General features: G+C 48.3%; 2 protein-coding genes and 1 long non-coding RNA gene across 3 annotated transcripts; 2 read left to right on the forward strand and 1 right to left on the reverse strand.

The window, feature by feature from the left end:
- Nucleotides 1-3,941: 3,941 nt before the first annotated feature.
- LOC108892772 (profilin-1) lies at nucleotides 3,942-7,436 on the forward strand (the record flags this gene model as incomplete). Its single annotated transcript, XM_018690490.2, is given in 4 exon segments — nucleotides 3,942-3,960; nucleotides 4,111-4,252; nucleotides 6,109-6,298; nucleotides 6,983-7,436. Coding segments are annotated over 4 exon segments (449 nt in total), but the record flags the coding sequence as incomplete, so codon positions are not given.
- A 1,592-nt stretch (nucleotides 7,437-9,028) lies between these two features.
- LOC108892773 (beta-enolase-like) lies at nucleotides 9,029-15,791 on the forward strand. Its single transcript, XM_051068128.1, is given in 16 exon segments — nucleotides 9,029-9,195; nucleotides 12,334-12,423; nucleotides 12,500-12,595; nucleotides 12,737-12,795; nucleotides 12,891-12,960; nucleotides 14,057-14,190; nucleotides 14,276-14,348; nucleotides 14,351-14,391; nucleotides 14,495-14,570; nucleotides 14,573-14,599; nucleotides 14,683-14,831; nucleotides 14,833-14,881; nucleotides 14,979-15,035; nucleotides 15,438-15,500; nucleotides 15,503-15,587; nucleotides 15,680-15,791. Coding segments are annotated over 15 exon segments (1,176 nt in total). The 5' UTR covers nucleotides 9,029-9,195; nucleotides 12,334-12,338.
- LOC127140203 (uncharacterized) lies at nucleotides 12,466-13,275 on the reverse strand. The gene is made up of 3 exons (XR_007810558.1): nucleotides 13,244-13,275; nucleotides 13,004-13,053; nucleotides 12,466-12,484 (listed from the first exon to the last, which is right to left on the reverse strand). It is a non-coding gene; the product is annotated as an uncharacterized LOC127140203 (long non-coding RNA).
- Nucleotides 15,792-15,845: the final 54 nt, after the last annotated feature.

The raw sequence follows: 15,845 nt of genomic DNA on the forward strand, positions 1-15,845 counted from the left end.
ACTGGTGAGTAGATGGGTTTTCATGTTAACGTCCCCGACAACCTCTGTAGTCTCATTTAGACACTCGTTAGCAACCGCCTTTTTTAAGACACGTAAAAGCTTCAAACATCAGGAGTGGGGGATTTACTGACCCATTTTATGTCGGAGAATAAAACCTGAAAATGTCTCAGACCTTATTTCAGACATTGAACCAGAAACACACTGACAGCAGGAAGAGCTAACATGCTAACATGCTAACTGACTTCCTGGTTCTAGGTTCAGTCCTGCAGGACTCTGTCAGTCAAACAGCAGCTGGTTGGTTTGACCCATGTGTTGTAGCCTCATGTCTCCAGCAGGGGGCAGGACTGAGGCGCTCAGCTGAGGCTCAGTATGTGGCCCGGCTCTGGTCCGGGTTCAGAGCTGCTGAAAGTGGATTTTAACTGGTGGAACCACTGAGGGACATTAAAGCTCTGCTGCTGTTTTAATCTGTTTTACTCATTAACAACATGAACTCATGAGCTGATCCGTTCAGATCCTCTGAGGACGCTGCAGACTAATCCACAGCCACACACTGAGCGCCTGGTTGGTGGAGATGGGCCTGATGTTGGTGTCTGCAGGAGGAAGTAGTGAATGTGACGGTTTGGAGGACTGGGATTAATCCCTGAGACTGAACCGTTTCCTTACACACTGTGAGGTTCAAGAAGAAGACTGAGAGTTCAATCTGTAGCAGCTGCTTCTTTTCAGGAACTATTTTTTGTGGCGGATGTGTGTCAGGTTGCTTGATTTGAAACCTGCTGGTTGTGCAGTGTTTGTACAGAGTGTTGGGGGAGGAGTGAGTGTGTGTGTTAATGTGTTTGTGCACAGGAAGTAGAAGTCAGGGACAGGAAGTGAGTGTGTGGTCTGTTTGTTTAAAGTCTTGATTAAAGAACAGATGAGTTATCATCTCATTCTCAAACTGTCTTTATGTGAAACAGGCGTGTGTGTTGCTGCCGTTTCATCGCAGCTACACACTCGCGTCCTCTCTCGGTTTTGCCATATAAGGACACACACACACACACACACACACACACTCCACATTCATTAAAGCTGCAGTAAAATGTGATCAGAGAAAAGACACCACTTCCTCTTATCTCGCTCCTGCCCAGCTCCTTTCGACTTGACTCAGAAAACAAAGTTCACCGTTACTGAGGAAGTGTGTGTGTGTGTGTGTGGTGTGTGTGTGTGTTCCCGTATTAACCCTCTGACATTCAGCTCTTCCTCTGCTCTCGTCATTTTCTGCTCTAAAACCTCCATAAATGGCAGCTGAACTGTGCGCGGGCTGGAGTGACGCTCGGCTCGCGTCGCTCGGCGGCCATGTTGGAGCCTTCTCCACCTCTGTGATCCACTTCAAACGTTTCCTCTCCGTCAGACCTGAACACGCAGAGTGTGAGTTAAACTTTGTGAGAATAGAATTATCTCTGATGTCCTTTCAGAATAAAACTCCTGAAATCCACTTAGAAACCAGAGAGAAGCAGCTGCAGAACTCCATTACAGAATCCTCCTGTTTTTAAGTTTCCTTCAGTATCACAGTGAAACAGAGAGTGAGAGTTCATCCATTAATGAGACACTGACAACAGCAGCTGATCAGTCAATTCTGGCTTTTCTTCATTTTCTAAAATGTAGAAAATATAGGCTAAAATAAAACAGGACTGAAGCTGCAGCTCAACATTAAAGTTTAACCTACACGACATTTCCCTCTTACATGTGATAGTATAGAGGAGCAGGAAATTTAAAGGACCAGTAGCTGAAAGCTGAACTGAGGAGCAGTTTGTGTGTCTGTGTAAAAATGTTCAGGTTTGATCACAGTTTCTCGTCAGACTGCAGTTTTAACTGAAAATCGAACAAAGTGTGAATGAGGTTTGGTTTGAGTTTCCTGTTCTCGAAGCCAGATGGAAAAAAGAGTGTGTGATGTTGAAGCAGATTCAGTGTGTGTGTTTTACCCAGGGGTATGCATACTGTCGATGGTGCTTGTGTAAACTCGTCGGTCTGAGCCACCACACCTTTTCTCCTCCTCACACACACACACACACACACACACACATCAGAGCAGACTGATGCATGTTTGAAATTCTTCACAAACCTTCTCCTGGGGGTCAAAGGTCACAGCTCAGTCCAGAGTGACCAGGTTTTACAGGTGTGCAGTGGAGGCGCTCCACATGTCCAGACGTGTCAGACCTGAGCCCGGTCCTCACAGAGATAGAACAACAGAAACAAACACACACACACGGGGGGGATCTTCCAATCAGCTCGCTCCATGTCACCATTAGTACACTAATGATTTTTATACTGCACCCGTTACTGCTACAGTTACTACTGCTACTGTGACTCGTGCTCAGTACTCGCAGTAACCTGCTGAGGATGAACTCATGGTGAGTGAGTGAACACAGGTACCTGAGTCACACCTGAGCACTGGGTCGCTCGTCCATCCTGTGACTGTGTTTGCAGTAAAAGTACACGTTGTCAGAGAGGTGCAGTACTGCAGGGTTTTAACCTGCGAGCTGGAGGGACCAGGTTTTAACACGTCGCTCAGAGTCCTGACGTCCACAGGTCTGAACTGGCTCAGGTATTTCTCAGGTGTGTGTGTGTGTGTGTGTGTGTGTGTGCAGCAGCGTGTAGCAGCAGAGCAGAAATATGATTCATCTCTGAAAAAGAACGTTTTCATGAAAACTCCTCCGAATGGGATTTTAATGAGTCATTTCAGGAGCCGCCATTTTGATTCCCCAGAATGCACTGCAGGCAGAGTGCTGTGTCTTTGGCTCCTGATGTTGGAGCCTTTAGACTAAAAAGAAAAGAGTCCAGAACCTGAAGAATCCAGAACCTGAAGAGTCTGAGCTGGAAATCAGTTTCTGATCAGAGCGAGCGGTGCTGGCGTCAGTGGGCGTGTCCTCGTCTGCAGGGGGAGGAGGGAGAGCGTCCTCTGCTGATGACGCTCCTGATTGTAACGGTCCTGCTAAAAACTCAGACTGGTTCACTGAACCAGGATCCTGAACGGACCCGGTTCAAGACCCAGAACCGGTTACTGCTAACTGCTAACTGCTAACTGCTAACTGCTAACTGCTAACGTTTCTGCAAAAACCCACAAAACTCTGCTCATGTTGTTTGTAGTTCTGGAGGGGGGGGGGGTCTTGGTCTCATATGTAGGACGGGTGGAGGAGGTCTGCGATAACCCGCCCCCGTCCGGTGGCGTTCAGTCGGTGTGAAGTGAAACGGGTCAGGAGGAAGTGGTTTGTGTGGAAACGAGCAGCAGCTTCCTGCCTCACACAGTCTTTACCTTACAGCCGTCCTGCACCTGGACCCGTATGTGGACTGTCCTGGTCCTGACATCACTTCCTGATGATTTCTGCTGCACTGCTCCTGGTCCCGGGTTTTAAATTTGAGGAGTCCGGACCTGGACAGACCCCCACCCGCCCACACACACACACACACACACACACACACACACACACATACACCCCGCCCAGGTCTGGATCGTACAATCACAGCTCAGCTTCAGTCTGCAGTGTCACACTTCCTCCACATGTTGCATGGACGTGTTTGTGAAGTGAGGACAGTGAGTCCGTCCTCGGTCCCCTCACAGACCAGAGTACAGAGTCCTGACATGGTTTCAGGTCCAGGTCCAGGTGTAGAAAATGTGAGCAGCAGTAACATGTATATCACCTCACACATGTTCACTGCACACACTTCCTGGTTTGTTACTTCCCAGGTGAGAGGGGGAGGGGGGGCGAGTTAGACACACACAGAGAGAGAGAGAGAGAGAGAGAGAGTGGGTGAGAGACACTGGGTGACAGAGAGAGAGGCAGGAAGCCGCCTGCAGGCTGGGAGCGGTCGGACGTATAAAAGACTCGTCGTCTTCCTTCTTTCTGCATTAGACTGCTCCCTCTCTCTCTCTCTCTCTCTCTCTCTCTCTCTCTCTGCCTCACACCTGAAACTCTACCTGCGCAGGTAAGCACACACACACACACACACACACACACACAGAATCTCTCTGAGGTATTGAGTATTGATCAGGTGATTGATTCCTCTGATGCTGATCCAGATACATTTAGCGTGTGTGTGTTACTGATCAGTGTGTGTCTCTTGGTTATCGATCAGGATGTCGTGGCAGGGATACATTGATAACCTGTTGGCTCCGGACGATAAGGGTCGTCTCCCGGTCCAAGAGGCGGCGATCTGTGGGTTCGCACCGGGGCAGGAGAGTGTGTGGGCCAGCACGCCCGGCATGAACAACATCTCGGTAAACACACACACACACACACACACACACAGACTCAGACTCAGTGGTTCAGGTTTGAGTCTCCAGGAAGAACTTTGTCTTCTTGTGAAGACCTGGTGAGCAGCAGAGTGACACATGTCCACTTCCTCCTTCGTGAAAAGCCTCAGTGCGTTGTGGTGCGTTCGATGGTTCACGTCTCTGTTTAAATGTGTTTGATCGTTTCTCACGTCGGAGACACGTGTTTGAACTGAGACAGAAAACTGCACAGATTCAGCAAACACCAAGACACAAGCTTCACTTCTAGAAAATCCTGCTGTCGGCAACATGTGACATCACTGCAGGAGGTGTCGTCTGATTGGATGATTTTTAACCCATTTAGAAAAAGTTCAGCTCTGATTAAAAGGACTTTTCTGCACCAGGTGCCTTCAGGTTTTTCTCTCCCCCTCTCTTTGGGCGTGTTCGGTTTGTAGCTCGGCTGGTTCCCGCTCCGTCAGCTGCGGGCGGGCGGAGCTGCTGCTGCATTCAGGCGCTGCAGGAAAAATAAGCAGGTGGTGCAGGTTTACAGAAAACTGCTGCTCAAAACAAATGACAAATATGTGCAGTGTGGACCTGAAGGGACGAGTGTGAGACAACAGAGTTCACGCAGAACACCTGATGTAGTTTCTTTAGATGTGAGTGGTTTTAATCTTTTCCTCTGACACATGAACCCATCATGTCTGTGATTGGAGCCTGTGACCGTGGTGAATGTTGTCGAGCAGCAGTTGTTGCAGTTGTTGCAGTTGTTGCGCATCATTTCCGGGTGTTGCTGTGGTTTTTCGGTGCCGCGGGCTGAGTGTCGGTTTAACTACCTTATAAGGACACGATGTCGAAAAGAGCGGCAGAGACAGGAAGTGGAGACGCTCACTTCTCATTTCTGTGTCTCACAGTCGGAGGTGAGGGCGGAGCAGCTCAGCGCGAGGCAGGCAAACACAAAGACACACCAACACTAACACACCAACACACACCAACACACTAACACTAACACACCAACACTAACACACCAACACTAACACACCAACACACACCGGCAGGGTTTGTCTGCAACCATCAGTTCTTTAACCTTTGACCTTCTGAGCGACCGTAACCTGGTCCCAGAAACCAGGTCTGGACTGTCCAACAGTGAGGACGTGAGGATCAGACATAACACACACACACTCACAGTGAGTGTGTGTGTGTTATGTCACACTGCATGAGAAACAGGCTGCTCACAGAGCTGCGCTCTGATTGGCTGGATGGTTTCAGGAAGTGGTTTTGCCTCTGCAGCAGCTTCACGTCTGTGCGTGTGTGTGTGTGTGTGTGTCGTGTCTCGACTTGTCCTCCACACATTCTTTTCTTCTTCGCTGCTTCCTCTGCAGCTCAGTCAGACTCTGCTCCAACGCGTCGGTCGATCGATCGAATCAATGAACCAGATCTGTGATCAGGAGACTCCACAGTGATCACAGCAGATTCAAAAGGAAGTCACCTGTAAACCTGATCAGATCCACGACCAGCTGACAGCTGCAGGTCAGAGGACACAGCTGAGATCATTCACTGATCAATTCACCCTCTGATTAAAACTGACATGTTAAAACATGTTGATGACTGTACTGATCGATCACTGATCGATGGATGGATCAGATGGTTTCAGCGGTGACGTGTTTGGTCTCAGCTGACACAGTTAAACAACACTCAGTCAAACCAGTCAGACCAGTTTCTCTGAATCCTCAGACTCAGTGGAGGAGGCAGCGTGCAGCTGCCCGCGTGCCTTTCAGCCAGGCACGGTGTGAAGCGCGAACACAGGCCGAGCCGGTACTGTGACGGTAACTGTCTGTCTCTCTGCCTGTCTCTCTCTCCCTCAGGCAGAGGAAATCAGGAAGCTGGCCGGGAAGAGGGACACCTTCGGCCAGTGTGGGCCCTGCGTCGGGGGCATGAAGTGCAGGATGCTGCGGGACAACATGGAGGACGAGAAGATGTACAGTCTGGACCTGAAGTCCGCAGCAGACGCTGAGGGAAACACCTACAGCGTATGTGTCGGCAAGAGCAAACAAGGTGAGAACAGTTTGCTGCAGTTTCCCTGTGCAGCTGTCGAGTTTTGAACAGAGCAAAGGTCAAACACAAAAACCACAGTTTTACAAGAAACAGGCGAAATGTTCCCTGAGATGTCCGACATCATCTGAGCGTGATGAACAGATATCTGCAGCTCAGCTCAGGGAAACTGTCCAGATTAAAACTCATAACACAGCACAGTCAGACCCTTAGCTAACATGCTAGCAGGTTAGCTTGGCTTAGATGCCCTGACCTTGTATGTCATATTGGTCCATTTATATGTTAGCATTTAGCTCAAAGCACTGCTGAAAAACTACAACTGTGAAAGAAAGGCTAATTGTTCCCTCCTAAAATGACCATGTTATATTGATGATAAATTCTAATTCATCCACTTTTTAAAACTGTATTTTAGCATCCCTGCTATAACTACTTCATTTCTGTATTAGCTTAACAAATATCTGTGTTTAGAATGTGTTTACTCTAACCCTGTAACAATAACAGTGAGCAACAGCTAACATGCTAGCAGGTTAGCTATTTAGCAATAGTGCTAGCTTAGATGCCCTGGCCTTGCAGGTTGTATTGGTCTGTTAATGGCTATGTTAGCATTTAGCTCTGTAGTTAGACATTTTTAAATGTGTGTCTGTGTGTTTGAGATGAATAAACCTCGTCTCTCCTGTGTCTCCACAGCTTTAGTCATCGCCAGGGGCACGAAAGACGCCACCGGAGGTCAGCTCGCCCCGAAGGTGTTCAGCATCGTTGAGCACCTGCGGAAGGCCGGCTTTTAACACAACATGGCCGCCGACCCCCCCACCCTCCCACACTGCATATCAACTCAAGAAAACAGCCGCTCTTCAGATCTTATTTAGTTTTTTTATCTCTCGACCTTTCAGGTGAAAAATAAAGTGTTTATTCATGTAGTGAACGAGTGGTGAACATGAACACTCACACACACAGCTGTGGACTGTGTGTGTGTGTGTGGAGGCGTGTTCACACCTGAGCTGAGGGCACACCTGTTCCAGTGTTGTTGATGTTTAAAGCAGGGAGCCAGTGTTACATTTTTTACAGTGGAGAAGGACGTGTGTCTAATCAGAGCGCTGTTAAAAACTCACACCTGAAAAATAAAAACCTCTTTATTAACACAGTGTGTGTGTGTGTGTGTGTGTTTGATAAAACATCACTAATGCTTGTACAAGTACACCTTACTACTACTGATACTATCACTGATGTTACTGCCTTTACCACTATCAGTATCATTATTACTACTGTCACACTACAAATACTACAAATACTACTACTACTACTGATAATTCAACTGCAGCTACTACTTCTAATATTTCTACTACTACTGCAGTTCTTCATGAAGATGCAGTAGTACCATAACGGCGACAGTACTCCTACTGTTACTGCTGCAGTACAGTAGCAGTATGCAGAAGTTACCTGTGTACAAATACAACAAAATGCTTTATTGATACAGCAGTTTGATGACAGTATTGTACTACTCAGTGTACTACAGTAACAGCAAAATACACTGTTGAATATCAGAGTACTTATAAAGTACCACACACACACACACCCCACTCGGTCATGTGCAGTTATATTTAGCTGCAGTAAAGGCTACAGGGACACTGGACAGGCTGCAGTGTGTTAGTGTGTGTGAAGTACAGTTAAAGGTGAGTGTAAAGGGTAAGATGTCTTGTGTGTGTGTGTGTGTGTGTGTGTGTTGGGGTTACTGCCCTTTGCGGTGAATGCTGAACCGTCTCACATTTCCCCTTTAGATGAACTTTGACCTTCTCTATCTGAGTTAGGGACCGTCACACTGGTTTCAGTGTTGTTCAGCAGACAGTGGCTCAGGGTGAGACTGTAGTTCTCCACAGGGCCTGTGCACTCACACTAACTGTAACACACAAACACAATGTTGAGATGAACTTTATTCTTTATTATTCTAATCCAAAATTCTTCAAATCTGAATTTCTAGAGAGAAAATGCTGAAAAACTAAATAAAACTCAGATATGAGGAGGAAATCAGCTGTTTGTGCTGGAAAATGAGATGTTTAACACTTCTGCTGCTAATGCTAACACTGCTAACACTGCCTGAACTATCACTACACCTGCTGCTAATGCTAACACTGCCTGAACTATCACTACACCTGCTGCTAATGCTAACACTGCTAACACTGCCTGAACTATCACTACACCTGCTGCTAATGCTAACACTGCTGTACCTATCTACACTTGCTGCTGCACACTGATACAACTACTTCTAATACTGCCAATACGCTGATTGCAGTTACTGCTAACAGTTCTGGTTCTGTTCTGGTAATACTGCTACAACTACTGCTACAGCAGGAAATACTGCTGCTACCTCTGACTCCTGTTCCTATGCTAACACTGCTATAACCAGATACCACTAAAGCTATTGTTAGTAATACTGCTACTACGACTTCTTATTCTATCCATATGCTAATAATGCTAACACTGCTATAACAACAACTAAAGCTAACACTACTAACAGTGCTAATATTTACATATATTTACATATATACATATATGTAAATATTAGCACTGTTAGTAGTTTGGTGCGGTGTGAGTCCACAGCTCTACTCTCCTAATCTCCCCTGAGCCACACAATGATTTTTGTGTTGTTGTTTCAGTGTGGCAGTGAAGTGTGCGTCAGCTCCTGGTGCAGCAGGTTTTTCTGTTTCCTGAAGTCCTGTCCCAGGCAGACGCTCCCTGCCTCTCCACCCAGCCTCCTCCCCTCCTCCCCTCCTCCCCGTCAGGGAGTGTCTATAAAAACCCTGCAGCGTGACAGACGGACACTTTCCACGTCAGTCGGACAGTCAGACGGACAGACAGACGGCCAAAGACGACTCCCTCTTCTCTTCTCTGAGGACGCAGCTCAGGTAGGCGAGCTCTCTGCTCTGGTTGGTCACTTCCTGAACAACTGCTGGAAGAGTGTGTTTAAATCTGCTTCCTGTTTGTCTCCAGGTCCTCATTCTGGTCTAAATCTGTCTCTAGTCTGGGAACCTGCCAAACCTGATTCACTTCCCACTTTTATTTTGAAAGTCTGCATTAGTTTGCAGGAGTTTTCAGAGGAAGTTTAGTGCCGGGGCTCAGCTTAAATCTGATGTTTGCAGAAGCTCATTTTTCCCAAATGTGGTCGTGTTTTATCTGAAATTAAAGACAAAACACCTCCAGGGCTGTGACTTTCAGCAGCCTGAAGGTCAGAAATCTGACAAACAGCAGAGGAACAAAGTCCAGATACACACACACACACACACAGAGAGAGAACAGATCAGGTTTGTACAGAGTGACACAAACTGACCTGAGAACAGAAACACAGCAAAGACGTGTGAGTTTAACAAATAAAACAGAGATAAAATAAGACATGAATATGTGATGAAGAGCATAAAAAACTGAATCCTGCTCGTAGACCTGTCCCAGACCAGCTGAGGGGTCTGGACTGGAGGTGTTAGCAGTAGTATTACAAGTATTAGCTGTAGTAGAAGTATTAGCATTAGTATTAGCTGTAGTAGAAGTATTAGCATTAGTATTAGCTGTAGTTAATATGTTGTTGTATTTTGTGCGTCCAGTTGTTGTGAGTGTGTGTGTGTGTGTGTGTGTGTGTTTGTACAGTAAAGTCTTTGTAAAGGCCACATGTGGTTTCAGGTGTACAGTAACCACTCAGCTGTTGTTCTGCTGCCATGTTTGACCTATCACTGCACACACACACACACACACACACACACACACACAGTATTATGTAACACACTCTCAGACACAGCAACAGACATAAAGGACGTTAAATCTGTTCAGTCGTCACACGACAGTTAAACTCTGTTCTACTGCAGAACATCCTGAGAACATCCTGTCTGTGTTAAACACACAACTGACATTTAATAAGAGTCAAACTGTTACAACACTGTTAGCAGCAGTAGCAGCAGTGTTAGCAGTGTTAGCAGTAGCAGCAGTGTTAGCAGTGTTAGCAGTAGCAGCAGTGTTAGAAGTAGCAGCAGTGTTAGCAGTGTTAGCAGTAGCAGCAGTGTTAGCAGTGTTAGCAGTAGCAGTAGTAGCAGCAGTAGCAGCATTAGCAGCAGTATTAGCAGTAGCAGCAGTGTTAGCAGTGTTAGCAGTAGCAGTAGTAGCAGCAGTAGCAGCATTAGCAGCAGTGTTAGCAGTAGTAGTAGTAGCAGCAGTAGCAGCAGTGTTAGCAGTAGCAGCAGTGTTAGCAGTAGCAGCATTAGCAGCAGTGTTAGCAGTAGCAGCAGTGTTAGCAGTGTTAGCAGTAGCAGCATTAGCAGCAGTGTTAGCAGTGTTAGCAGTAGCAGCAGTGTTAGAAGTAGCAGCAGTGTTAGCAGTAGCAGTAGTAGCAGCAGTAGCAGCATTAGCAGCAGTGTTAGCAGTGTTAGCAGTAGCAGCAGTGTTAGAAGTAGCAGCAGTGTTAGCAGTGTTAGCAGTAGCAGCATTAGCAGCAGTGTTAGCAGTAGCAGCAGTGTTAGCAGTGTTAGCAGTAGCAGCAGTGTAGAAGTAGCAGCAGTGTTAGCATAGTAGTCAGCAGTGTTAGGCAGTGTTAGCAGTAGCAGCATTAGCAGCAGTGTTAGCAGTAGCAGCAGTGTTAGCAGTAGCAGCATTAGCAGCAGTGTTGTTGAGTCTGAGCTGAGACAGGAAGTTAACGTTGATATTAACAGATGATCAGGTTTATTTCTCTGATCAGATCAGAGCATCATTTTCTGCCGTTAAGTACAAATGTAGGTACTTACTAGTACTGCCGTTTTATACTATATTTTTATACTTTTCAGAGGGAAGTATTTTTACTGCACTTCAGCTGAATCTACTTTACAAATTCATATGAATTTGCCCTCAACATGTTTAAAACGTTGATTAAACATGTTGTTGTCTCAGAGTAAATGGAGCTGAAACAGTTTGTTCAATCTTTGATGCACAAATCTCAGTTTTGAAAATTCTATTCTCACACAAGATGATCAATAATAAAATCAATCACCGGCTGGAGTCAGAGGAGTCAGCAGTGTCTTCACAGTGTAGTGTGAGTACTTTTACCTGGGTGCAGTATCTGAGTACTGCCTGTTCAGACACACAGAGCTTCAGGTTATCAGAGGATGTGAGAGGCTGATATCAGCTCTCAGTCACAAATACCTCTTCAAATGTCAGGGTCAACATGAGGGGGTGTGTGTGTGTGTGTGCTGTAACTCTATAACACACAGGAGGAGGTCATGACCTGTGTAGAAAGGTCAGGGAAAAGGTCAAAGGGTTTAACAGGGCAGCCTCACTGTATTAATAACTCTGGCTCTGACCCCCCCTCCTCTGGCAGCAGAATGGTTTGGCCCTCTCTCTCCTGTTGGTCCCATTGGCCGCCTGTCATGACAGCAGCTCTCTGATTGGTTGTGGGAGGGGGTGGGCGGGGTCTGATAGGGGACACAACGTCCTGCTGTCATGGAGGCAGCATGGCGCTACACAGGATCTCTGCTGCAGGTCTGACACACACACACACAGACACACACACACACACACACACACACTCACACACACACACACAGTGATCAGTGGTGTGGTTAATGTTGAGTGTGTGTTATGTCCCAGGTCACTGGTTGATGATGTGATAGTGTGAACTCTGGTGACCTCTGTGGCTCAGGAGGTAGAGCGGGTCACCCACTAATCGGAGGGTCAGCGGTTCGATCCTTGGGCAAGATACTGAACCCCACGTTGCCCTCGATGTTTGCAACATCGGTGTGTGAATGTGTTAGAGCACTTTGTAATAGTGCTGTGTGATTGGGTGAATGTGATGGGGAGTGTAAAGTAGTGTAAAGTGCTTTGAGTGGTCGATACGACTAGAACAGCGCTATATAAGTACCAGTCCATTTACCATTTACCTCTGTGGACTGGAGCAGGACCCTGATCTGTCCTGACTGCTCCAGGACAGGGTGTGGTTCAGTCTTTACTGTGACAGCAACACAGACGTGTCAGACGCACCTGAACTCACCTGGACGTGTGTCTGTCTGTCTGTCTGTCTGTCTGTCTCTCAGTCAGGATGTCGATCACTAAGATTCACGCTCGTGAGATTCTGGACTCCAGAGGAAACCCCACAGTGGAGGTGGACCTGTGGACGGCCAAAGGTCAGAGCTCACAGACACTGTCTGTCTGAACTGTCTGTCTCTCTCTCTCTGACCTGTCTGTCTGTCTGTCTCTCAGGTCTCTTCAGGGCAGCTGTTCCCAGCGGTGCGTCAACAGGAGTCCATGAGGCCCTGGAGCTCCGTGACGGGGACAAGTCCCGCTACCTGGGCAAAGGTACGAACTGACCATGTACCTGAACTCACCTGTAGTTTACAGACGTACCTGAACTCACCTGTAGTTTACAGACGTACCTGAACTCACCTGTAGTTTACAGACGTACCTGAACTCACCTGGACGTGTTGTTTGTCTCTGCAGGTACGATTAAAGCTGTGGACCATGTGAACAAGGACATCGCCCCCAAACTGATAGAGAAGGTATCAATAGCTCCTCAGTGGCTTTCTGAGTGACCCCTCACCTGTCTGTCTGACCTGTCTGTCTGACCTGTCTGTCTCTCTGCTTGTCCTCCTAGAACTTCAGTGTTGTCGAGCAGGAGAAGATCGACAAGTTCATGCTGGAGTTGGACGGCACTGAGAACAAATGTAAGGACCTGTCTGTCTCTCTCTCTGTCTCTCTCTCTCTGACCTGTCTCTCTCTCTCTCTCTCTCTGACCTGTCTCTCTCTCTCTCTCTGACCTGTCTCTCCTCTCTCTCTGACCTGTCTGTCTGTCTCTCTCTCTGACCTGTCTCTCTCTCTCTCTGACCTGTCTCTCTCTCTGACCTGTCTGTCTGTCTCTCTCTCTGACCTGTCTCTCTCTCTCTCTGACCTGTCTCTCTCTCTGACCTGTCTCTCTGTCTCTCTCTCTGACCTGTCTCTCTCTCTGACCTGTCTGTCTGTCTCTCTCTCTGACCTGTCTGTCTCTCTCTCTGACCTGTCTTCTCTCTCTCTGACCTGTCTCTCTCTCTGTCTCTTCTCTCTGTCTCTCTCTCTCTCTGACCTGTCTCTCTCTCTCTCTCTCTGACCTGTCTCTCTCTCTCTCTGACCTGTCTCTCCTCTCTGTCTCTCTCTCTCTCTCTGACCTGTCTCTCTCTCTCTCTCTGACCTGTCTCTCTCTCTCTCTCTGACCTGTCTCTCTTCTCTCTCTCTCTTCTGCTGTCTCTCTCTCTCTGACCTGTCTCTCTCTCTCTCCTCTGACCTGTCTCTCCTCTGCCTCTCTCTCTCTGACCTGTCCTCTCTCTCTCTCTCTGACCTGTCTCTCTCTCTCTCTCTGACCTGTCTCTCTCTCTCCTCTCTGACCTGTCTCTCTCCTCTTCTCCTCTCTTCTGACCTGTCCTCTCTCTGCTTTCTCTCTCTGACCTGTCTCTCTCTCTCTCTGACCTGTCTGTCTCTCTCTCTGACCTGTCTCTCTCTCTCTCTGGTCTCTCTCTCTCTCTGACCTGTCTCTCTCTCTGTCTCTCTCTCTCTCTGACCTGTCTCTCTCTCTCTCTCTCTGACCTGTCTCTCTCTCTCTCTGACCTGTCTCTCTCTCTCTCTGATCTCTCTCTCTCTGACCTCTCTCTCTCTCGACCTGTCTCTCTCTCTCTAGACCTGTCTCTCTCTCTCTCTCTGACCTGTCTCTCTCTCTCTCCACCTCCTCTCTCTGACCTGTCCTCTCTCTCTCTCTGACCTGTCTCTCTCTCTCTCTGTCTCTCTCTCCAGCTAAGTTCGGTGCTAACGCCATCCTGGGCGTGTCTCTGGCCGTCTGTAAGGCCGGAGCAGCGGAGAAGGGCGTTCCTCTGTACCGCCACATCGCCGACCTCGCCGGACACAAAGATGTCATACTTCCTGTTCCTGTGAGTGTGATGTCAGCGTCCGCCATCTTTACTGTGACCAGGTAAGCTCTGACAGAGACGGTTCTAAACGTTTCCTCCTCCTCAGGCCTTTAACGTCATCAACGGAGGAAGTCACGCCGGAAACAAACTGGCGATGCAGGAGTTCATGATTCTTCCCATCGAGCCGCCAACTTCCACGAGGCCATGAGGATCGGAGCCGAGGTGCTGAGCTCACCTGTCACACCTGTCACACCTGTATCAGAGTTTACTGTTAGATAGGTTCTGTCCCACTGCTCTGTCCTGACCTGTAGCACCGTGTGTTCAGGTTTACCACAACCTGAAGAACGTCATCAAGGCCAAGTACGGGAAAGACGCCACCAACGTGGGAGACGAGGGAGGCTTCGCCCCAACATCCTGGAGAACAACGAGGGTGAGACGCCTACCTGTCTGTCTGTCTGTCTGTGAACACACCTGTCTGTCTCTCTCTGACCACACCTGTCTGTCTGTCTGCAGCTCTGGAGCTCCTGAAGACGGCCATCGAGAAGGCCGGGTACCCTGATAAGATCATCATCGGCATGGACGTCGCAGCCTCCGAGTTCTTCCGCAGTGGGAAGTACGACCTGGACTTCAAGTCACCCGACGACCCGTCCAGACACATCAGTGGGAGAGAAGCTGGGAGACCTGTACCGCAGCTTCATCAAGAGCTACCCCGGTAACAGCCCAGAACCAGGACCAGAACCAGGACCTGAACCTGAACCGGTCTGAGGACTCAGCACCAGAACTGAACCTGTCTCTGTCTCTGTCTCTAGTCCAGTCCATCGAGGATCCGTTTGACCAGGACGACTGGGAGCACTGGGCCAAGTTCACACTGAGAGACTTCAGACTGACAGCAGACAGAGTGACAGACTGACAGAGACTGTGAGGACAGACAGACTGAGACAGACAGACTGAGACTGACAGACAGACAGGTGAGACTGACTGGTTGACAGGTGAGACTGACAGACAGACTGAGAGACAGACAGGTGAGACTGACAGACAGACAGTGAGACTGACTGACTCAGACAGGTGAGACTGACAGACAGACATGTGAGACTGACAGACAGGTGAGACTGACAGACAGACAGGTGACTGACTGACAGGTGAGACTGACAGACAGGTGAGACTGACTGACAGGTGAGACTTGACTGACAGACAGACAGGTGAGACAGACAGACACTGACTGACAGGTGAGACTGACTGACAGGTGACAGTGAGACATGAACATGACTCTGTCTGTGTGTTTTTATCCAATCAGATCGTAGGAGACGACCTGACGGTGACCAATCCTAAGAGGACCAGCAGGCGGTCGACAAGAAGGCCTGCAACTGTCTGCTGCTCAAAGTGAACCAGATCGGCTCCGTGACCGAGTCCATCCAGGCGTAAACACCTGTCTGTCTGTCTGTCTGTCTGAGCCAAAAGTCTATAATATAATTTACCTTTTTACCCCCCCCCCCACCTGTCTGTCTCTCAGGTGTAAGCTGGCTCAGAGCAGTGGTTGGGGAGTGATGGTCAGCCATCGCTCTGGAGAGACTGAGGACACCTTCATCTCTGACCTGGTGGTCGGACTCTGCACCGGACAGTAGACAGGCAGGGAGACAGGTAGACAGGTAGACAGGCAGGGAGACAGGTAGACAGGT

Source organism: Lates calcarifer, unplaced genomic scaffold, assembly GCF_001640805.2.
Source record: "Lates calcarifer isolate ASB-BC8 unplaced genomic scaffold, TLL_Latcal_v3 _unitig_2427_quiver_3030, whole genome shotgun sequence".
In the NCBI taxonomy this organism is placed as follows: Eukaryota; Metazoa; Chordata; class Actinopteri; family Centropomidae; genus Lates; species Lates calcarifer.